General features: G+C 39.4%; 1 protein-coding gene across 5 annotated transcripts in view; it reads right to left on the reverse strand.

The window, feature by feature from the left end:
- KIAA0586 (KIAA0586 ortholog) overlaps positions 1 to 22,142 on the reverse strand; it is a 106,982-nt gene that overhangs the window by 64,581 nt on the left and 20,259 nt on the right. For 4 of the 5 annotated variants that reach the window (XR_015804288.1, XM_088166355.1, XM_014871396.2 and 1 more), the window contains 12 exons: positions 21,019 to 21,126; positions 19,819 to 19,899; positions 15,382 to 15,578; positions 15,059 to 15,177; positions 14,313 to 14,497; positions 11,554 to 11,713; positions 10,742 to 10,979; positions 9,952 to 10,193; positions 8,859 to 8,935; positions 7,109 to 7,243; positions 5,346 to 5,526; positions 1,912 to 2,051 (listed from right to left, as the gene is read on the reverse strand). Coding sequence is in view for 4 of the 5 variants with exons in the window: in XM_088166355.1 (XP_088022481.1) it covers positions 1,912 to 2,051; positions 5,346 to 5,526; positions 7,109 to 7,243; positions 8,859 to 8,935; positions 9,952 to 10,193; positions 10,742 to 10,979; positions 11,554 to 11,713; positions 14,313 to 14,497; positions 15,059 to 15,177; positions 15,382 to 15,578; positions 19,819 to 19,899; positions 21,019 to 21,126 (1,863 nt within the window). In the remaining variant the exon portion in view is untranslated. The remainder of the gene's footprint in view (positions 1 to 1,911; positions 2,052 to 5,345; positions 5,527 to 7,108; positions 7,244 to 8,858; positions 8,936 to 9,951; positions 10,194 to 10,741; positions 10,980 to 11,553; positions 11,714 to 14,312; positions 14,498 to 15,058; positions 15,178 to 15,381; positions 15,579 to 19,818; positions 19,900 to 21,018; positions 21,127 to 22,142) is intronic. The other variant, XM_014871395.2, reaches the window with a different exon arrangement.

Here is a 22,142-nt window from a genome sequence, read left to right on the forward strand (position 1 = left end):
GCAGCTCCACGTCCCTGCCACGAGGATCCTGCTCACACAGGCTGCAGAAACCACCCAGGCTGTGCCATCACCTCCCAAGCCCAAGGCCCAGCAGGACACCATCTGAAACCCTGCATTTTCTCAGGTCTCTCAGCAAACTTTGCTCCTACATAGATTTGTCTTCTGGCTCTGTAGGTAGGTGGTACAGTTTCATTTCAATGAAGGCAAACACTGTCTGGAGATGAAGAACAAGATGTGAGAGTCAGTGAGTAACTTGTGAGGAAATCCTTCACGAAGTCTGAAGTGATTGCTGCCTTAAACATTGCACACAATGAATGAATCATCCTGAAAGCCTCAGTACCTCTTGCTCTCTCAGCTGCTATAATGTTACCAGGAAATCTGTCTCCTGCAGGCAGTGACAAGGCAGATCCAATGGCAGAGCTGCACACAGATGCCATCTTTAATTAAAGCAGGGACAGCTCCATCCTTGTCACAAGGTAGATAAATGCTGTCACAAGCTTTCCAATCACATGGTACAGGGATTATTTTTTAATTTCAGAGAAGGATCTAGTAGAGGATCTTACAGAATATGGCTTACGACAGTAAACATCTCTCCTGGATGGGGCAATCACTTGTAAGTATGATCACCTCACAGAAAAGATAGAAAGTTACTCTGTGAGAAAGTGATTTAGAGTCTTAAATCAGGAATAACCACACTCAGGAAAAAAAACACAGACAACAAAACCACACAGAGTTCTGGGGTTTGGTTGCATGGTTTGAAGGGAGAGTGAGTTTTACATGCCAGCAGGCAAAAAAAAAAAAAAGCCACACTAAGGGTTCAGATGCAAGAAAAAGTTTCTAAAGATAAGATAATGTATAACTACCTACAGATAAAGGATAAGATAATATATAACTGTCTGTATATTTTCTGTGAAAGACACGAGTTACCCTCTTTGTCCCCATCACTTTTGGCTAGAATCCACTTTTGCCTGTGAACAGAAATTCCAAGAAAGTCTGTTCTGGTGAGCTCAGAGTAAAAGAGGTGTAACATTTAAAATCTTCTCTGAAGATGCAACACATCACTTCAGGTGACAAATTTAAGGACTGCTCAGACACCAATGGCACAATACACATCATGGCTCAAAAAAATAAACCCAAAGGCAGTTTAATGCAAGATACTTTAGATTCTTTTAAATACAAATAAACCATCAGGGAAGGACAGAATTTATCCATGAACACAGCAGCCATGGTAAGTATGTAATGCTTTCAAACACACTGTGAAGCCTCATATATTAGAGAGCACCTCATTTTTAGCTTTTGCCACTTGTTATTTGAATTTAGTTAGCAAGTAAATCATCATCTCTAGGTAACAGCACATACTAATAAAGTAGCAAAAAATTAACTGCCTAGGTTTGAAGCAGAGATCAATAGGATGTTCCTCTACCTTTAAGTGCTCTGAGGTTTTCATCATCCTCACTGTCTTTCCAACCCTGCCCCTGCTAGGACAGATGAAGCTCCTGGAATGCAGAGTGGGTGACAACTCATGAGGCCAAATCTCTGTTGTCACTTCCTCAGCCATATATCCAGGACGTTATCCTGCATTTGAACGACTGTGCCCCTAAAATATGGCAATGCCTCAATGAACATTGGACAGGACTGGATTCTGTGAGAGCTGAGAAGCTGTGAGGAAGTGCAGAAAAGATAAAAAAGAAGGTCTGAGCTTTAAAGAGGGATACTGTAAGGATTTGTCACAGGAAACACAATCACCTTTATTGCACACATGCACTTGGACTGCAGCTTCTCAGATGAATGTGTCACTTTAAATGCAGCACTTCTGTGATGTCAGGCAGGATAGTGAAACAGGAAAATTTATTTTTCCAGGTTTCAGTCTGCTTTTTATGACTAGGCACAGGAAAAATCCTTTCAGCTCACCTGGGACAGATCCTCTGGGAGTGGTGTCATTCTGCAGCTGGGCTGGGCTGCTGGCAGAGCAGGATTTGAACCTGGCTGTGACTCCAGTTCAGCCAAAAGCATTGGACTAGGACTTGTATTTGCATCTCCAAGAATTTCTGCTGAGAGAAAAAAATTCCTTCATGAGCTGGAACAACAATCTCCCAGTCAACTCACGTGGCAGAATGTGCAGCCTTTCAAACTTCCAACAGTGGGACATGCAATGTTAAAGAGAATTATTTCTTCCTTACATGGCTTATTGTATACTCCTTAAATTGCTCTTGTGGGGATAAAAATGAAATAAGAAATACATGTCTGTGGAAATTGAAAAAATAAATCAGCTTTATCATCTGTAGATTTCTAATGTGGCAGCATCTGAGAAAGCTTCAGAGCTGTACAGTTCATCATACCATTATATGCTTAATGAGCTTTATCACACTTACTGGAAAGAAATTGGAAAAGCTTCTTTATTAAATGTTTCACTCCTGTATGAACTAAAATAAACCTGTATATAGTCTCTTTTAAAGGGATAATTTGCTCTCTAATCCAACATTTATCATGGTTTTGCAGCCTGCAAGTGTGTAGAAGATTTTTATGAAAAATGTACTGACAGCTCATGAACTAACTTTAGCCTTCTGCTATCATACAGAGCCAAAGAATGAATTTTAAGCCTAATTAACTATAATCATTGCTTAATTAACTGTAATTATTGTTCACTTTAAGACTGCATGTGCCACATTTCATTTGCATGTTGGTTTTTATATCCTTGACTTTAAGCACTGAAAACAAGAATTTATAAATGACTGATCATCAAGATGCTGTTATTTACCTACATGAGCAACATCTGCTCCATCCTAAAAATGGACATTCTGTTTCCATAATACAAATAAAAACTGGCCACAAAACTGAAAACAACCCACAAACACAATCCCCAAAATTCTTACAGACACCTCTGTGAGTGACTCATCCTGACAGAGGAACTGAGTATCCACTGCAAGGTTTCATGTCAGAGATGCACACCCTGAAATATGTGAGCTCCAACACTCAGAGGTGGAACTATTATTTAGTAGTAGCTCTGAAAATAATTATCAAATAAAATTATGGACCTGCACTGTAGCTGTTGTGACTGTCAGGAAATAGTTGACTTGCACTAGGCAAGGACAGGCAATCACATCCCAGTAGAAAGAGAAAAAATGTTTGGAAAGAAAGTGGAAACAATCACAGATCATTCCTTCCACCGCACACCCGACCCTCCCTCCAAACTAGATTGTTTTCTATTCAGTATTGACTTCACTAACAAAAGGACAAAGAAACAAGGATTTCTGCTCCTTGGTATGAAAACACCTCCTGTCTTGAAAGCAGATCCAAGCTTTTATACAATGTTGTTTCCTTAACAATGCAATGAATTACTGTGCTGTGTTCAGAGGTGGGGAGGGAGGGAAACTAAATTAAAAATCATCAGAATGCAACAGAACTCTGTCTGGGATTATAAAGATAATGTAAAAGCACGGGGCATTCCCCTATGGTTGGTAGTCCAGGGCACTTGCCTCCTCCCAGAAATACCCTGTTAAAAAAATAACACTACAAGATTTAGAGATGAGCTTAAAAATCAGTACAGAAACACAGTGCTGGTGCATTATCGCATGCAGGAACTGTTTTGAAAAGTGTTAAGATATTTACAGGACAGCCGAAGGTCATCCTAAATTTAACTAAATAAATCTCAAAATTTCTTTTTAAAGATACAAGGAGATACAAGCCTGTGCCAGATACAGCCATGGCCAGTCTGGGTTAGGAGGACATAAGGACAGACAGACATAGGGACAGGTTCTGCATCTTCCAACCCCATGGTCCTGAGCACCATTACAGACTTACAGAATCAGAAATCTCACAATCCCAGAAAGGTTTTAGGTGAAAGGGACCTTAAACCTCATCCTGTTCCACCCCCTGTCATGGCCAGGGTCACCCTCCACTATCCCAGGCTGCTCCAAGCCCTGTCCAACCTCGCCTGGAACATTTCCAGGGATCCAGGGGCAGCCACAGCTTCTGTGGGCACCCTGTGCCAGGGCCTCACCAGCCTCAGAGGGAAGAATTTCCTCACCACATTTAATCTAAATCTCTCCTCTTTCAGTTGAAACCATTTCCCCTTGTCCTGCACTATCTGCAGATGATCTGATCACTGATTTATTGCTACATCTCAGTGTCCTTAGTGCTGACTGACCTCTACCAACACAAACAAGTAACTTGGAGAAATCTCTTATCTCAGGAAACCTCATGCAACCAATTTTTAAACAACCTTCAACAAACTACTTTAAAGGAAAAGTCTGACAATATATAAAGTACCAGAATTTATTTTCAAGGCTGACACTGGTGTAGTTGTCCAAAATGTTAGGTCACAGCTGGTTTAAAAGGTTACTGTGTGACCAGTTCAAATGTTAATCACTTCAAAACCAAGCAAATATTCTACTTTCTCCAAGATTGTTTTTGCCACGTGTTAAACACATTTAATTTCAATCCACTTCCTACTGGTCAAGGGTTAATAATGTGAGATAAGCTTCTCTTGTCAAATTCATAAATGTGAAAATTAAAAGGACAGAAAACCAGCTGTTTGATCACTTTAATTTACACAACTTTTGATGAATCAGTGCAACCACATTTGTGTTGCAACAGCATAGTAATTATTTAGGTTAGTTTAAACATATTTAAAACCACAGTGAACAAAATAAAGACTTTCTACATGCTTGCAGCAGCTACATTAAACAATTACAGAAGCACATTTCAGCAACAGAGGGCCTGGGATAAAAAATAAGGAAGAGGAAGGATGGACCACTGGTTTCAGCACTACTTTCAACTGAAATAAAATAAATTTCCCTGCTTTACCACAGCAACATATCCCTGCTTTGTACAAGATGAGTGTGCCTGAGATATCCATCTGGGAAAAAATTAATTTCCATATCATTAGAGGAATATATGGAGCTAAAATATATTGCCATTATGAGCCACTGCAGCATCACCACGATGGAGTGATAAAAGCAAAGAGGAGCAGTGCTGAGCAAGGGGACAGACAGAAGCAGCTTGAAGTGCTGCTGTTAACACCTGTCCAATGGAAACTGCTTCCATCTGTTTCTTACAACTGAATTTGACTTAAAAGAATAAAATACACACTTCACAAGTTAACTTTTCTATAGGCAAGTACGTTCTTGCCATGATTTTTATTCCAGTTGTAGGAAATTGATAAGAGTGAAGGCAAGGCTTGAATTAAATTCAGTTCTTGAAAGAGGAACACTAATAATTTCATTGTAGGAATTGCTTGTAAATTTTGGATTTTGAACATATGGTCAGGAATTATTTCAGATTCTGTTAAGGAAAATCCTCAGAATCCACATGAATATCATGAAGAAACAAGAATGTAATTGTACCTCCAGTTTGGGTAAGCTGCCCTGGAGATGCAGAACGGAGACTGTGGCGTGGTCTGTTCCCAGAGCTCTGAGCAGACGGGTGCTCCATAAAAATGGAATTTCCCATCAGGATTCTCTCCTGTGCTCTGGTCAGCCTCGGTCTCTGACCTTCACTGAGCTCCCCAAGGCTGCCATCAGAATCCTGCAGAGAACACCAAAACCACAGCACATATAAAAAACCAGTGCAAGTCTTCCAAACCCAGGCATCATTTCCTAATTACATTATCCCTGAAAGCATTTATAAACTTAAGCTTACTCTATTTGCTTGGATAAAGAAAACAAGCACTGGAAATATCATCTAGATTTGAAGTTAAGATCTACATTTATCAGTACTGGACAGAAGAAAAACACTTGCAGCCAAACATTTATTTTGTTAGTGGTATCTCAACATGATCAGAACCTAAGTTACATTTTTAGCACATGAAGCCTTTTATATTATAGATTTGGCCACTGTTGACTGCCTGACCTTGAAACATTGACAGCATCTAAAAGCTATTGACTCTCTGCACTGCATGTCAGATAAAAGCTTCAATTTTCAAGTAGGTTGGGAGGGCACTAAAAATAGGAATGGCTCCCTGGATCCTGACATTCAAAGCTGCAGGTTAAATCCAGCTTGCTTCCATGTAGGAAAACAGGTGGAATCCACACACAGACATTTGCACAGTATCACTCTAAGGCAATACAGGAGAATGTTGATTCTCCTCTAAAGGAGGAGGGATACCTGCACACACCTTGCCAGAATCTGGGGGGAGTTTATGAGTGCCCGGTATGGACACACTGAGTGGTCTGTGACTATGGGAAAGGGAAAAAGCAAATTAGAGCTGCATTTGTAACTGGCAGTGCTGATGAGAAAATGTCACTGCAATTACAGGCAGCCTTGGGAGTTAACACTGTAGAAAGCTTTTCACCAAGTCCAGCCACCAGAGCTCATTAGCAAAATAAAAACAGACGAACAGCTAAGGAGGTGAGTCAAGTTGGTAATTATTTAGACTAAACTGACCAAGACAGAAGGAAGAAACTGCATATGCATCAGTAGCACCACAAAAAAAGCAAGATCTGCTGTAAATAAGTGTTCACAAACCATTGCTGCAGTATTCAAAGTTCATTTCCTTCAAACATTCCTCCCGCTATGTCAGTTAGAATGAACAACCAGTCCAAAGTGTTATTTTCCAACACAGAAATAACTCAGATGTGTGACAAAAAAATTGTGATGCAGATAGTTACAATTTTCTGTGAGTCACTTTTTTTTTCTGCCAACTGAATAGGAATTTTTGAGGTTTTGTTCCAAGATAAGTATCAACAGCATGTGCAAAGTACATGTAAACACTTGCTGGATTGCTCTTCATAGCTCCCTAAAACACTCCTGTGGCTGTTAAATGCAGGATATTTGTCCTGTGAAACATTCCACCTGTATTGCTGAAGTGACAGGAAATTCCCTGGTACCCCAAGTGACAGGACAAATTTGGGACAATGGGGACACTCATACCTGGAAAACGAGGTACATATGATGTACAGTATTTTCATAACACTCAGACTTCAGTGTTTTTAAAGAGTTTTACACAAGAACAAAACCAACAGAAGTGGGATCACTTGCAGCAGGGAATGAAGTGTATGAAGCTGTTCTAGCCAACAGGAAGGATAAGCTTGGGATATTTTATCTACTTTTGAGCAGGAAAGAATCACTTCAAAACTACTGTACTGGAAAGCCAAGGACTGTAAATTACCTCCAAGTGGTCAATTCCTTCTTGTACAAAAACAGGTGCTTGATTTAATTTGTTTAAAAGTGTCAGGACAGGATCTCTGTGACAGCCTTTATCCATTCTCCTCAGCACCTGCCCTTCACTTGGAGGATCATAATCCTAGAAAAAAGAAACAAAACAAAACAAAAAAATCCACATGACACATGCTCCAAAACTGGTTTTGGTAAGAATTTGAATCATTCTTACTTTAGTTCACAACCAAGCTTTTTTTAACAGTAAGTTTCCACACTGAAAAATTATGTCATGAAAATTCAAGCTTTTAAAAATAAGCAAACAGATGACACACTGTTTTCTTTTACCCAGACATGCACATTCTTTATTTGATACAAAAGACTGTAACACTTGAAGAGGAACGAGGCCCTTCAGGCCTCCAAAGATCAGGGGAACAGTTAAATCCTCACACATCCTTTGCTAGCAACAATCTGGCTGCAGAGCTGCTCTCACCAGCGAGGAATTACCTTCCTCAACCAAACAGCCTGGATTGGGGATGGAGAAATACTAGAAGGAGCTACCATCCAGCTGACAAAGAGAGGGAAGAACATCTCAGCAGGCAAATGTTCCTCTGACAAAGAGAACTTTAATTTAGGTTCATCTGATATCAGAGTTTTTTAAGCCCAGAGTTTAAGAGAGGAAGTGTGGCAGTCAGAGGAGGCACCTAAAGATTCAGTTCAGGGAAGAATCTCACAACTGTGGTGGTTGTTTTGGGGGGGTTCTGTGCAGAGCCAGGAGTTGGACTTGATCATTCTTGTGGGCCCCTTCCAGCTGGGGCTGTTCTCTGATGCTATGACTTGAATGAAATCATGGATATTAAATGGGAAGCTTTGCACAGGCGAGGTGTTCCCAGGAATGTGCAGAAATGTGTAGGAAGGAAAGGCCAGGAGAACAGGACTCCTGCTCCAGAACATTAAACTTCCCTTGTGGAGCTGGGAAGGGAACTCTGGAGGTTGTCTAGCCCAAACCAGCCCTTCTTTCAGTGTTTGGCCACTCCACAGAAAAAACATCTTTTATGTTTAAACCAAATTTCCTGAATTTCAACCTGTGTCCTGTGCCTCTTTCACTGGCTCTGTCATCCTTACTTCTTTCCACCACATACTTATAGATTGGTAAGGTCCCCCCAGAGCTTCCTCTTCTCTTCCCCATAATATCTCCTATAATTTAGGTCACAGATACATCTTAACAAGAGGCTTTACACAAAATCAAAGAGGGAAAGTCCAGGCATTTGAGGAATACAAAAGAGAAAGGGAATTGAGAATACCTTGACCTGGGAGGCTTCCAGAATCATGGACTACAGCAGACATTGGATAAGAAACTATTCTGATGTTTTAAGCAGGTTTAACTAACTCCAGGCTCAGCTAACCCACTTTAATAATTTAATCACACAAGCAATTAAAAGATGGCTCAAAGCTGCAACAGTTCAGAGCACAGAAATGTTCTATTCTGTTTAAGATGCCTTAAAACTAGAAACAAGAAATGAAAGTGCATAATAGCTATCTCTCACCTACAGAAGTATATAAATCATCCAACTTTTTAAAAATATAAATTAGTTTGTATAATGTTTGGTGTTCTGAAATTCTAACACTCTTTGTGAGTATGTGGTTTAAAAGTGTGAATTTAAAAAGTTGATGAGTGAAAATGTTTAAAGCACATCCAATTCAGCAGGATGCCCAAGGTGGAACCCACGTTATCTGTGATTCTTTATGAAAGAGTTCCTTACCATTTCATTGGCATCTCGGAGAGTACTGGATAAGCTCTCAGTGAGGTTTGGAAGAGACAATCCTCCTTCTGCTAAGGCTGAAAAATATTTTATGTTGCAACTATTAGAAACATTCAAGTTACATGACAGAAAACCCAAGCTGCATTCTTTAAGAAGTGCAACACTGTGCTTTAGTAAATTTGGAAATTCCTACTGCCGGATGTCTATTATAAAGACATATTTTCATATTTCTTTTCATATTTCTTACACTTTGCTTTCAACAACAACTTAGTACCACATGGTACTTAAGCAAGGCAAGTCCCAATTATTTTCCAAGTTGATCTCATGACAAAAGAGCAGATTGAATCTTTTTTCTTTAATAAACAGCAGCATTTTGTTCAGCTACAGGAAAAAGAACAAGGTCTTGTCAATCTTCATGAACTGGAAGTTAATGCTTTCAGCTTTAGAGGAATAAGAAATAATTCCAATTCTGATTTCCACAGTTGGTTACCACTTTTTGAGCTTTCTGTGCTTTCTGACAGTGACCCCCTCAAGAACACTGCTTTGGACCTGAGGCCTTGGAGAAGGCTCCAAATTTGAGTGATGGAGTTAAAACCACAGGTGTGGAGTTAAATAGAAATGTGTGCTTTCACATGGGGAAGGGTTTTGAAATTTGGGGTTTTTATAATATAGTAATAGGTATGGGACAAGATGGAGGATTTTGAGTGGTATCTCTTTTGGTGTTCATCTTCCTTCTTCATGGTTTCAGGCAGTAGTTTCTGGTTGGACAGTTAGTGCTGCACTGAGGGTCATGGGAATTTGGTTATTGGGTTAAAAGTATAAATAATACAGGTGTTAATTCTCTATTGGACTGTTTAGCTTTAAGAGATCTTGTAACTAGCTAGGTTCATCTCCATTTTGCTCACTTTTAGCTGGTAGCTGGAAGTGTTGCAGAACTCTCTGTACTTTAGGTACGATTTAATAAACAACCAAGCCTGAAGACGAGGAAATTCGTCTCTTTCGTGTTTTTTAATCCTGGCTCTGAGTGAAGACAGAAGAAACTTCAGACAAGCCACTAATGAAGTGGTGCAAACACCAGGCAGTTACAGGTTACCTGCTGCAGGCAGTGGCCGCTCATAGGTGAAGAGCACCTCCCCTTCTGAGAGGGGTCTGTCCGTGGTGTCAGGCTCGGTGGGGGTGAGGCTGCTCTCCTGCGTGGACACCCCGGAGCTGAGCGTGGCCACAGGTGATGGCACCAGGGCATGGCAGGGAAGGGGCTCAAAGGGCCTCACTGGCAGCTGCTGAGATGGTAAAACCAAGGTCTCTGGCTCCTCATCATTGACCACTGACATCTCCCTGCAAGGTCAGAACGTGCACTGTGAATACACCAAGACAGGCTGAGCAGTGCAGACCAGCATCTTAACTCAATGCTGAAAAGAAACTAATTTTGAAGTATTTTTTTCAATGCAAGAGCACAGCATTTTACAGAATAGTTCAAGAGTTAACATGTTAAATAATGTTATCTGAGAGTTTCTGGTTGTAACTAAAAATTACCATGTGTCTTCCCAAGGAGGTAACACAAAAATTAAAATGCTAATAACACAGTATTTCATTGTCACTCTATGTGTTACTGGCAGGTGTAGCAATACAAGTTTACTAAGTACAGCGTTCAGCAGGGCCATGAATAAAGGCTGATAAATCCTGAGAAAGGCCCTGATATAATATTTTTCTCTAAATATGAAAGAGAGAAGGAATTAGAAAAATGAAAACCCAATCTCAGCTTATCCCAAATGCCTCCTGGTATATACATTAAGCATTTCTTTCTGCTGACATTTTGAGCATATATGTGGAAAGAATATACACATTTCAGTTTTTAAGAAGATTGTGCAGCCTGTTGAACTCACAGAGTCCTTGGATGGAATGGTTCTTCAGGGCCAGGACTGGGATTCTCTTCTTCCAGAGGAAGTTCTGCACCATCCCACGGGTTTGGAAGCTTTGGATTTTCCCTTTCTTCAGCTTGGGAGCCCCATTCTGAGACAGGAGGGCTCGGTGTGGCTACTGGGGGAGGTGTGGTGACAGGGGTGACCACAGGGGTGACCACACGGGTGACCACAGGGCACATGGCAGCTGCAATCTCAACTCCTGCACGTGGGAAATCAAATTTCAGATCAGAAAGGAAAGCAGGAAATATATCTCAGACAGAGAAAGTCAGTTCTACCAAGCACTTGCAGTTTTTGTGATATCTTTTGATAAAGACTAGATGAAGAATTGCTTCTTTTAAGTACAGTGCTGGCACCTGAAGAAGTTTGAATAAAACCTCAATTTCTTCCTCAAGGGAGACTGCTCTGCATTTTAAAAAACCAAGCTGCTTTACTTGAAGAGTGTACATTTGATTTAATTAACATTACAAGCACAGGAAGGAGCAAAAGACAGCTATTTTTCTGATGTGAGAAAGTGTGGAGGGGTTTGGAGGGGTGGAAATCACACAGACCATAGAAATGTGCATTAATTTTGAAAACAGAACTGTTACCAAATAAAAGATGTTTGCTTTCTATATAAATTAGCCCATAAATTTTTGTAGAACATGAGTTTCCACTTGAATTATAGCCTCAAGAATATTTATCTTGAAAGATAACATTTCTTTGAAGAAGAAAATTAAAGGCAGTAGATTAAAGCATATTTGCTGCTTCTAAACTTCAATGATTATTTTCAATACCTGTTTCTTTAATTTTTTCATGTCCACGAACATCCCCAGTCATCTCTGGAGGAGATGGAGACGAATCTGGAGTTTTGACCCGAGGCAATTCTTTTTCTGAAGGTGGTGTTGGTGGTGGTGTGGCCTGGGGTGTTGGCACTGGAGTAGGCATAGGAGCCTCCTGAGGGGAAGAAAAATCATAACCACAGTCAGGATCTCTGTACAGAATTCCTGCCTTCCCAGGAGCCCCAGAGAGAGCTGAGGAAGAGAGGGAAAGGCAGCTCATCACAGAACAGGAACAGTTGCTGCTCCCGTGGATTTAACTCCTCCAGGAAGCTGCATCAGGACAAAATAAATTACAACCAGTGAATTAGGAAGTGAAATGATTAAATTGGGAAATCATTATGTATAGAACAGAACAGACTATTTCAGTTGGAAGGGAACTACAATCATCATCCAGTCTAACTGCCTGATCAAGTCAGGGCTGACCAAAAGCTGCAATTTGTTGTTAAAGGCGTTGTCCAAATGCCTTTGAAATACTGAGAGGTCTGGGATACCAACCACCTCTCCAGGAAGCCTAATCCCATGTTTAACCACCCACTTGGTAAAGAAATGCTTCCTAAGGTCCAGTCTAAATATTAATTCCATTATTATATGGATTTTAATAAAGCATTTGAGACAATGTTAAGCAAAAAACATTTCATGACATGAATAAAATAGAGTCAGTGTGATGATTTTATGGTAAGAAGAACCAGCTAAAAGAAGATTACCAACAAAGCAATAACCAAGGCAGCAAAGCACTAAAAGAAGCACAAACAGAATTGTGATGTTCCTTAAAAAGATGACAGCAATGGACATAAATCTGACAAGCAAATATGATGGCTGTTGTTTGGCCTGCTGGGGAGGAATATGCTGCACCTTGCCAGGTTTTTTCCAGCCTTGTTCTCTGACATTTCATAAAGAAAACGAGGCAATGAGGCTAAAGTGAGACTTCCAGGCTAGTTTCTGAAGAGTATGTCCTCAGGCTGATGATTTTTATTAAAATTTCTCATGGGAAATGGAACCTGCCAACACATTTGGCAGCTCACACCCAACTGTGTGACATCGTGAACACCAAGGAACTCAGTAACAGCTGAAAGATATGAAAATTCACAGTGGGAAGGGAGAAATCAAGAATGCATAAACTACATTTTCAAGAACTTCTCCTGTAGACTGAGCACAAATGGAAAAAGAATAATTAAAAAAAAACTTTGCTAGCTATCCTTTAACTTGTGCTATCATGCTACAAATGTGGAAAGATTTAAAAAAAAAACATAATTAGCTACTTGGGATTCCAATAAAGGCAGGAGAGAATCACAACTACAGCTCAAGGCATTGAGGAAAACCCACCCTGGAGACCACATTATTACTGAAACTGTCTGTTAGCATTTTAGTGTTACCTGTGCTTGAAACCAATCTAAACTGGAAAATATCAAAGTGCAGCAAGAGTCAAAAAATGGTCCACATATGGATGGTTGCTTTCCTTAGGATAATCAAACAAAGGCCAAAGAGGACAAAACTAATCCTGTGAAGTGCACAAATACATACAGCAAGGAAAACCCAACCACTTCATCTAAAGGATACTTCAGTTTAAGCTGATAGAGAAACAAAAGGAAGATCCATTGAAGCCTTGGGTTTAGCTTTTATATTTTTCTCTGCTGCTTAGTGTGTGACTCTGAAACTTCATATTAGGTGTTGGTCTCTTCACAGGGCAGTGACAAAACAATCCCTGCCCAGCTGGAGAATCAAGGACACTCAGTACCCAAAAATCAGAAACAACAGTGAGGGAAAGGGGGCAAGGCAGGGGCTGAGACTCCATAGCCTGGGGCTGTGGTTGGACAATTGACCCCAAGATGAACCAAAATTTACAAAAGTGTAAAAACTCGCGACCAGGATCCATCTTGGATTTGATTTGGGTGCAGCCCCAGCCAGGCTCTTGCACTGCCCAAGGTGAATCCTTTCAATAAATTCCTATTTTATTCCTTTTGCTCTGTCTAATCTCTGTTCCAGGTCAGCCTTTCCAGGCATCACAGTAAACACAGAATGGAGAACAGAAGAGGTTTCTGAACATCAGAAGAACAAGCTGAGAGGAACATCAGGCTCTCCTCAATCTGTAATGGAGTGGAAGAGATGCTGGGGGGCTGAGGTTGAGCCCTCAGCAGTGAAACCTTTACTTTTGCATACAGAATTACCCATTTATCCCTTGCAGCAGGCAGGAGGAGGTGGTTCAGGCTAACTGCACTGCAGCAGGACAGAATGACTGATGCCACTTTCAACAAAGCCTTCCATAGCTGGATCTCTGAGCACAGCAATTTCCACAAGCATCCCAAAGACATTACACAACACCAGATTGCAGCACAGTCATGCTGTTATCAAAGCAAGAGCCAGCTGTCATTTGATTATCAAAGGGAACACAGGAAATTATCCTGTATTACAGGAAGCTCTACTCATCAATTAAGCATTTATTCAAAACTACTGAAGGCAAAACTCAGAAAGAATTAATAGTCATTTTAACAGATATCAAAAAATGGCTACAAGCCCGTAAGACCAAAAATAATATTGCTCTCAGCTTCCATTTCTTCTTAGATGAGAAAATTAATTTCTTCATCTCTCATTTGTTTGCAAGAAAGCAGAATAACCATTTTTGGTTGAAAATAACACAAGCTATGTTTCAACAACATGAAATTCAGTACCACGTCCCTCAAAAGTTCAGCAGAAAAGCTTGAATGAAACACTCTTACCATCACTGTGGTTGTGCTGGAGGGAACACTTGGATCAGGAACTGTTTTCTGAGCCTTATTGTCACCCAGCATGGTTGCAATGGTTTCACTGAGAGCTTCCTTCACAAAATGATTTATCATTTCTGAGTCCACAGGGACACCAGCATTGACAAAGAGCTGAAGTCCTCCACCACCTGCGACTTCAACTGCAAATGAAAGAATGTGAAGCACACAGCCAGGTCTCCTAAAATCCGTGTACTGTTCTGCAGCCACTCACTCTCTATGAAATCTTAAACATTCCTTTGCAAAAAGGAATTTTTTTTAACCTCCCAGATAAACAGTAAAGGAACAAATCAGGAGCATAAAAGAAGGCATCAGCACAGGCAGTGACATCACAGGAGAAATGCTTTTCTCTCCATTCTCACACATTCATAACAGAAGTAATTTTGGACATATCTATTACAAAAAGAAAGGCAAACAAACGTTACAGGCTCAGCAAAATGCCAAATGTGATTTAGGCAGCCAATAACAGAAGGTGATTTGTATAGTTATTCTAAGTCTTCCTTTTCTTTTTATTTTAGATAATTTATTTCAATGGCCTTGTAACACTTGCTCTGTCTCAGCATAAATTCAGGTGTGCACTGCTGCTTTTCACAGTTTCACTGGTCCAGGATTATCCACTTCTAAGCTGAGGCAACAGCCACCTACACAACTTATTAAAATTCGCCAAAATTTGAGATCATCCATCTGTAATAATTCCTACTTACCAATGCCAGGGTTTACAACCTCACTGTCTTCACTGTCTGAGCTGCTAATGTTGGGCACTGTTTCTTTCTGAGCTGGGTGCATCTCATCAATAATTTTTGCCATTACTTCTTGTTCCACCCTGGCAGAATAAAACCCATTTAATTATCAGCAAACATCAAGACACCTAAGAGCACACAAAAGAGCATTATTGACATAAAATGCAAGGTAGCTCAAAGGAAGATGGATAAGGAGGAAATGGAGGCGAGAAAAAAGTGAAAGATCATTAGGGAATCATTCCTTCTTTCACATATATTCTTTGGCACTTTGTTAAATTGCAACTCACCAATTTACCAACTTGTTTTCTATAGTTTCTCTCCTTTGAATCAGCTCATCCAAAATATCAGCAGGCTGCTGAGGAGCAGAAGCCACTGGAGGAAACAAAGGACCATTGTATTGTGGTGAGGCAACTCTAAACTGGCCATTAAGCTCCAGATGAGGCTCAAGGAATTCTGGAATTTCATCCTTCTCCTCTTCCTGATCCTAATAAATAAGTAGTAAATTAAGTTATGGTACATTTCTGGAAGGCAATGTCACTGAGGTAGCTGTCAGGTTTTTTTTCTTTAAGAAACATTTGTGGACATATCACAGCACACAAACCACACTCCTCCCTCCTCAGTACGTTGCAGTTAATTGATACAACTCTAAGCTTAGCAAATCATAAATCTGTAGAGGTATAAAGCCATAGGAACTGCTCAGTAAAACACGATTTGGCTCATATTTCCTGCCTGTGCTGCACAGGGCAGAGAGCCAGTGGCAATGCTAATACTTGAAAAATTTAGTTGTGATCTACGTCAGGTTTCTTTAATGTCACACCAGAAATGTCCCTCCTCTGAACAAAACACTTTAGGAAACATTCTGCAGTTATTTGTTGGGTTAGGGGTTTTTTGTTTGTTTGGGTTGGGTTTTGGTGTTTTGGTTGTTTTTCTTAAAATGAATCAAACATGTTCTTTAAAGTCTCCAGTCTGAAAAGACAAAAGTTACAAAAGTGACAAAACTTAATGAGCATGTAGTTAATCCAAACTCTAATAAACTTGCCAGCACTGAAAACTAGATATTAATAGTTTACACATATGTCACATGTGTGTTTGTACTTCCATTAACTTCAGCTGCTGAAAGTTAGAAGGTATTTCTGGGCAAAAATTCAGACAACCCTCATAGACATCTTGATTTTAATGTTAAAGTTCTTTTTCTAAAAAGTCAGAGAAGTGACTTGGTGTGTTAAAATATTTGGGTTTTCCCAAAGATTTCTCCCTCCTTTTCCCCTGGAGCACAAACACAGCACCAAGTCCCAAAAAGCAGCCACTAACCCATCACATTGTAATGTGTCCTGATGAATGAGAAACTGCAACCTCCACTTCTAATATTAAAAACAAATGTCTCTAATAGTAACACGACTGTCTAAGAATAAAATTTGGCATGCCAAAAAGAGATGAGGAGCTGAGCCCTGAATTACCAGTGAGAAATATGTGATGGTGCATAAAAGCTCACTGTAAATCCATATTTACTAAGATTAATCTCCAACACAGTAAAAGGAGAAAAAAGTCTCCTTTTCCCTTATATAAATTAAACTTACTTTTAACCCACAAAATAAGAAGACCTCATGCTACATATTATCTATGAAAAAAAAATAAAGAAAAAATCACTGAAAAGAGAAAGAACAGAGAAAAGGGGGAAAAAAACCAACATTTCTCTTTCTCCTTCTCCAGCCCAGCATTAACACTTCTACCTTAACACACTTTAAAATTGCAGAGCCACAGAGGTCCCTGATGGGTATTACACAAAGAACTACTGGATCCTTCTGGATCTTTAAATAGTGATAATCTTCAAAGAAGGGAGAAAAAAAATCAGAATATGTGTATTTGGGTGATAAACAAAGATCTTTCAACCATTGTAGGCATAGAAATGAGCAGTGAAGGTAAAGTCAGAAGGCTCTGGGTGCCTTGCAAGCTGCTCAGCAGGTCATGCTGTTGGGATATGTGTATTGAGAAGAATAATTCATTCTGACAGCAAATGTAAAGATGTCTTTGTCCAGCATTTCATTATGCATTTTCCTCTGCCTGCATTACTCCATAAATTTTCTTTGATGTTGCCTATTTATTACCTCTGAAAGTATGCAAAATACAAACATCTGGATTAAATAAAGCAAGTACATACAATCGATCTTACATCTATTTAGTAACTCTGACAAACTTTTGCAGCTCTACTGCATTTCTAAAATATTTTATAGTGCACAAATCCATAATAATGCACAAAATTATATTCATTTGGGGGTGATATATTATCTCTGCTGAAATAAAAAAAATAATGGAATAGTCAGTATTTAATTATACAGATTGAACTTGAACATATATCAACTTGTAGACCAATCTTGAATAATCTGCACTCAATTCTGCATTTTGCTTCCCTGGAGACTGTTGAAAATATCTATCACAACCCCCAATCAAAATATGGCATAAATTAGAAAGTCTTTCAGATATGATTGGAATATTAATCACTCTACTTTATTATAAAGTATCAAGCCAAAATTCCATTTTCCAAATTACATGCAGATAATTAAAAAAAAAAAAAGTTTGAAATTATGAGATGTTATAGATTAGTTTTGTTCCATTACCAAACATGTACATGCAGAGTCTTTTATTAAAGACTCCTGAAACTTAAGCCATGGATTTCTTCTTGATGGATTTCTAAAGCAATTCTCAGGAGCAAGGCCAGGCTGCATTGCAGGTGTCACCTGTGAGCTTTTGTCTGAAGAGTGAAGTGTAAAAATACCAATGTCCTGCCCAAGAGCATCAAGGGGAAATGTGAGTTGAGGAAAATACATTTACTCTGAGCTCTGCAGGTTTCATATTTGGTTGTGGCATTCCAATTGGAAGCAAAAATTCTGAGAAATAAGCCCCTACCTTGCAATTAGGGCATATTCAGAGAGAGCAAAAAGTGCATTTAATCTGAAATCCCAGGAAGCTTGCTAAAGGAACTGCAGGATGTGGCTGCTTGTAAGAATTTGAGAGCAGACTCAATAAATCTGAGAGTCAGCTGTGGGCTCAGGTGAGCAGAGCAAGTTTCTCACTCTGAAATCATCCCAGAATCACAGAATGCTTTGGGTGGGAAAGGACCTCCAAGACCATTTTGTTCCAAACCCCTGCCATGGGCAGGGACACTTCCACCACACCAGGCTGCCCCAAACCCTGTCCCAGCTGGCCTGGAGCACCTCCAGAGAAAACAAACACAGAAAAAGGTAACAAAAACAAACAAGAAAGGAAGATATTTCACACAAATACTTATCCTAATCAGTTCTAACAGAATTAAGCTTTCATAATAAAAGGGGAGTGGGGGAAGGCAACAAAAGCTATTTTTTGTATAGCATTTTATGCACATACTTTCATGAATCTGAAGACTCTTTTATAACAATAACTTTGCTTTCTTTTGATGTCTTAAATACCCCTGCCACTCCAGAGACTGATTTTATGCTTCCCCATTGTGTTTGCCTTGCACATTTTTAAGAATATTGTCTGTGTGGTCATAGGCCAAACATATGTTTCACTTGGAACATTTTTGGTATTGTGGTTAAAATATATCCCATTGCCAAAACTAAAAGATAAAAGCAATCCAGGGAAAAATATGAAAAAAGGAAAGATGAGTAACTATTATTCACATAATAAAAATTTAACATTGCAGCATTTTTTGATAGTTCCTAAAAGGATTTCTTTAAAGCTTTTTTCTAACAGAAGAACAATGTCCACAGAGATTTAACTCCTAGCTCCAGTAACATAAGGTAATTTTAAAACTATAAATGAATAAAGCATCTGCACACTTTTGATACACAAACTATCAAATTAGGGCTGATAATGAACTGATAATGTTAAATGATTAACTCATTTTAAAAATAAATCTACCTGTAAGCTCTAGGGTTAAAATTTGATGTACATTCTAATCCTGGGATCAGGAAACATAGAAGTAAAAAGAATAAATTTTTGTGTAAATTTTGATTACACACAGTATGTTTTGCTCAGTAAAGTGAAATACAGGCTGGTTCACCAACCTTGAGTGTTTCTCAGGAACCCCCAGACAAGAGGTCAGCTAACCAAAGAAAGGATTTGCTACCTAAAAAATTAAACTGTAAAAGAGGATCTCAAATACACCTGTTACCATAAAACAGAAACAACAATGTTAGCAAGAGTTTCTTCTTAAGATCTAATTCTAACCCTGCCCTCAGTCAGTTTGAAGCCATTCTCCCTTGTCCTGTCACTCCAGGCCTTGTCCCCAGTCCCTCTCCACCTCTCCTGGAGCCCCTTTAGGCACTGGAAGGGGCTCCAAGGTCTCCCCAGAACCTTCTCTTCTCCAGGATGAAGAACCCCAGCTCTCTCAGCCTGTCACTATATTCATTATATGCAGAGTTTTAAATTGTAAAGTCTAAGAGCTATAATCACTGCTGATTTTAGAGAACTACTTGTATTTCTAGTGGATTCCAACATATCCAAATAAAAGCTAATTTTAGCTTTTTACTCTAATTTTTCAAAAGCTTCTCTACTCACCAACACACAGTAATTGCTAAGATCCTCTATAACACTGTAAACAGTTCAGTATTGCTCACAAAGTGTACTTTTAAAGATGTTAGGAAAGCAGATTAGTTTCTTTATATTGTGTTTCCAGTTTTAACAGAAAAATAGAAAACAAATATAAAAATTATTAAAAGGAAAAGACACCTTTGCAATGGGATTACCTGTGTGACATCAGTAACCTCAATGAAGTTAGCTCCTGGCAACTTTGTGTCTTCCTCTTCAGTGTGTGTTTCTTCTGGAATCTTACAAAGACAAATTGCAGTTGTTAGGTATTTCATCTTGGGGGGGTGGAAATGCATTAGCAGAAACCCTTCATGACAAGAATCAATTAAACCACAGCTTCCACTGTCCCAGGCTGCTCCAAGCCCTGTCCAACCTGGCCTGGAACACTTCCAGGGATGGGGCAGCCACAGCTTCTCTGGGCACCCTGTGCCAGGGCCTCCCCACCAGTCAAAGATTTCTTCCTAATATCCAATCTAAACCTCTGTCAGTTTGAAACCATTCCCCCTTGTCCTTCCTCTTGTAAATAATCTCTGTCTTTCTTGTAGGGTCCCTTCAGGTACTGGAAGGCTGCAATGAGAGCCTTCTCTTCTTCAGGCTGAACAATCCCAGTTCTCTCAGTCTTTCCTCATAGGAGAGGTGCTCCATCTCTCTAATCAACTTGCTGGCATGGAGTAATAGAATTTTAAATATAAATCACTACTTTAGTCCACAGTCTCTGTCTGAGTCAATGAATACCTGGATCACAGGACTCTGGAGGACCTAACTCCTGAAATCAGGAAAATAGAATGTACAATAACCACACAAAAATAATCACTGCCTCACAAGCCTTCACACACTCTGTCCTTATCACTCAGCACGCAGCAGTTACCCTTGGAGCTGCACAGAAACCTTCCTTGCTGCTCAGACCAAGGTTAAAAACACTTCTGAAAAGTTGTAGGGAAAGACAATGAAGTGGCCACTCCATCACCACAAGCTCCTGGGGCTCAGGGCCACACCACTGACCACTCCAGAAGAGCCAAGCAGCAGAGGGAGGGATGAGGAACATCCTCAGAACACTGAAGCCAGTGAAAACAAGACAGGCATGGGCCAACAGGGATTATAATTCTTTACAGGACACAGCAACACTGTTTTTCTTAGAGTTTTACCATGGTGATCATTTAATCTTGGCAGAAGAACATCTTTCTAACAATTTTTCATTTTCTTAAATAAATACCTTGTACTATAAATTCTCTAGAATGATTACTCCATTTTTTCCTAGAACTGTCTCATTTCTCTAACTAAAGAAAGACAAAAAGAACTTTGCAGCAATTTAACATATTTTCCTTTTGAACAAGTTTGAATTCCCAGACAATCAGTACCTGTATTACAGCATCGACAGGAGGGAGCTGAGGCTCAGAGCCTGGAGGAGTGTGACTTACACTTCCATTGGCACTTGAAACACTGTCAATATCAACATTTGGTAACACCTAAGACAGAAAAAGAAGCATCAATATAAAAATCTGTACATTAGCTTGGCTATTATCATTGAATTTCTTAGATTTCTTTTCTTCCACCTGCTTCTGAGCCACTAAAATTCAGTGCTCTCCTTTTCTCATGCCTGTATCTGACATCAGCTTGGTTCTGAAAATCAAATTACTGTAATGTCAAAAACTAACACCAGAAATAGTCACCTCTTCTCTTGCAGTACCTGATTTCTCCTGTTCTCTAATTCCCTGACACTTTGTTTTGCATGGAACAAAAGCTGAGTGCATCTGTAATAATTACCTCTAACAGTTAGAGCAGAGGTGTGTTTGACCTGCAATTAGTTTAGGAGATTACAATATAGTTTGTAATCAAGGCATGTCCATTACAACATTAAAATGTGTTGTATTTCAGTTAAGAACAAAGATTTCGATGCTTCATTCCTTTGGAAAAAGAAAAATCACCTTAAATATTTAAGAACTGGGTGGAATAACAGCAAAATGCAGGTGGGTGGAATAAAGTGACACATCAAGGGAACAAAGCACAGAACACTCTACCTGTGTTTAACTCTGAGCTCCATGAATCATTTGTGTCTGAAAGGTGTGTGGGGGAGTGTGTGCAGTCTCAACAACTGGAATCCAAAACAATGAACATGTAAGAAACATTCGCTTCCTTGACAACAGACTCACGTGAAAAAATTAAAACAACAAACCTCAACCCACAAGGTAAGGACTGCGAGGGTTGATTAATCAGGAGTGAAACTCTTGGGTTGACAATCATGCTTGAAACAGAAATCTTAAAGGCCAAAGCAATCATCCAAGAAAACTGACATTTGTATTTCTACTTCTTTTATTCCAAGTTTGTTCTGGCTCAAAAATCTCATTAAAAAAAAAAAAAAAAGAAAATGTGACATGGATTTTACAAATGCCCTGCATAGGTGACCTGGGGAAGAAATAGTTTTCTATTTTGATCAAGTAATAAAGATAATTGTTAAAATATGAATAAATATATTACTATAGCA

This window comes from Sturnus vulgaris, chromosome 6 (genome assembly GCF_052056855.1).
Source record: "Sturnus vulgaris isolate bStuVul1 chromosome 6, bStuVul1.hap1, whole genome shotgun sequence".
NCBI classification, from domain to species: Eukaryota; Metazoa; Chordata; class Aves; order Passeriformes; family Sturnidae; genus Sturnus; species Sturnus vulgaris.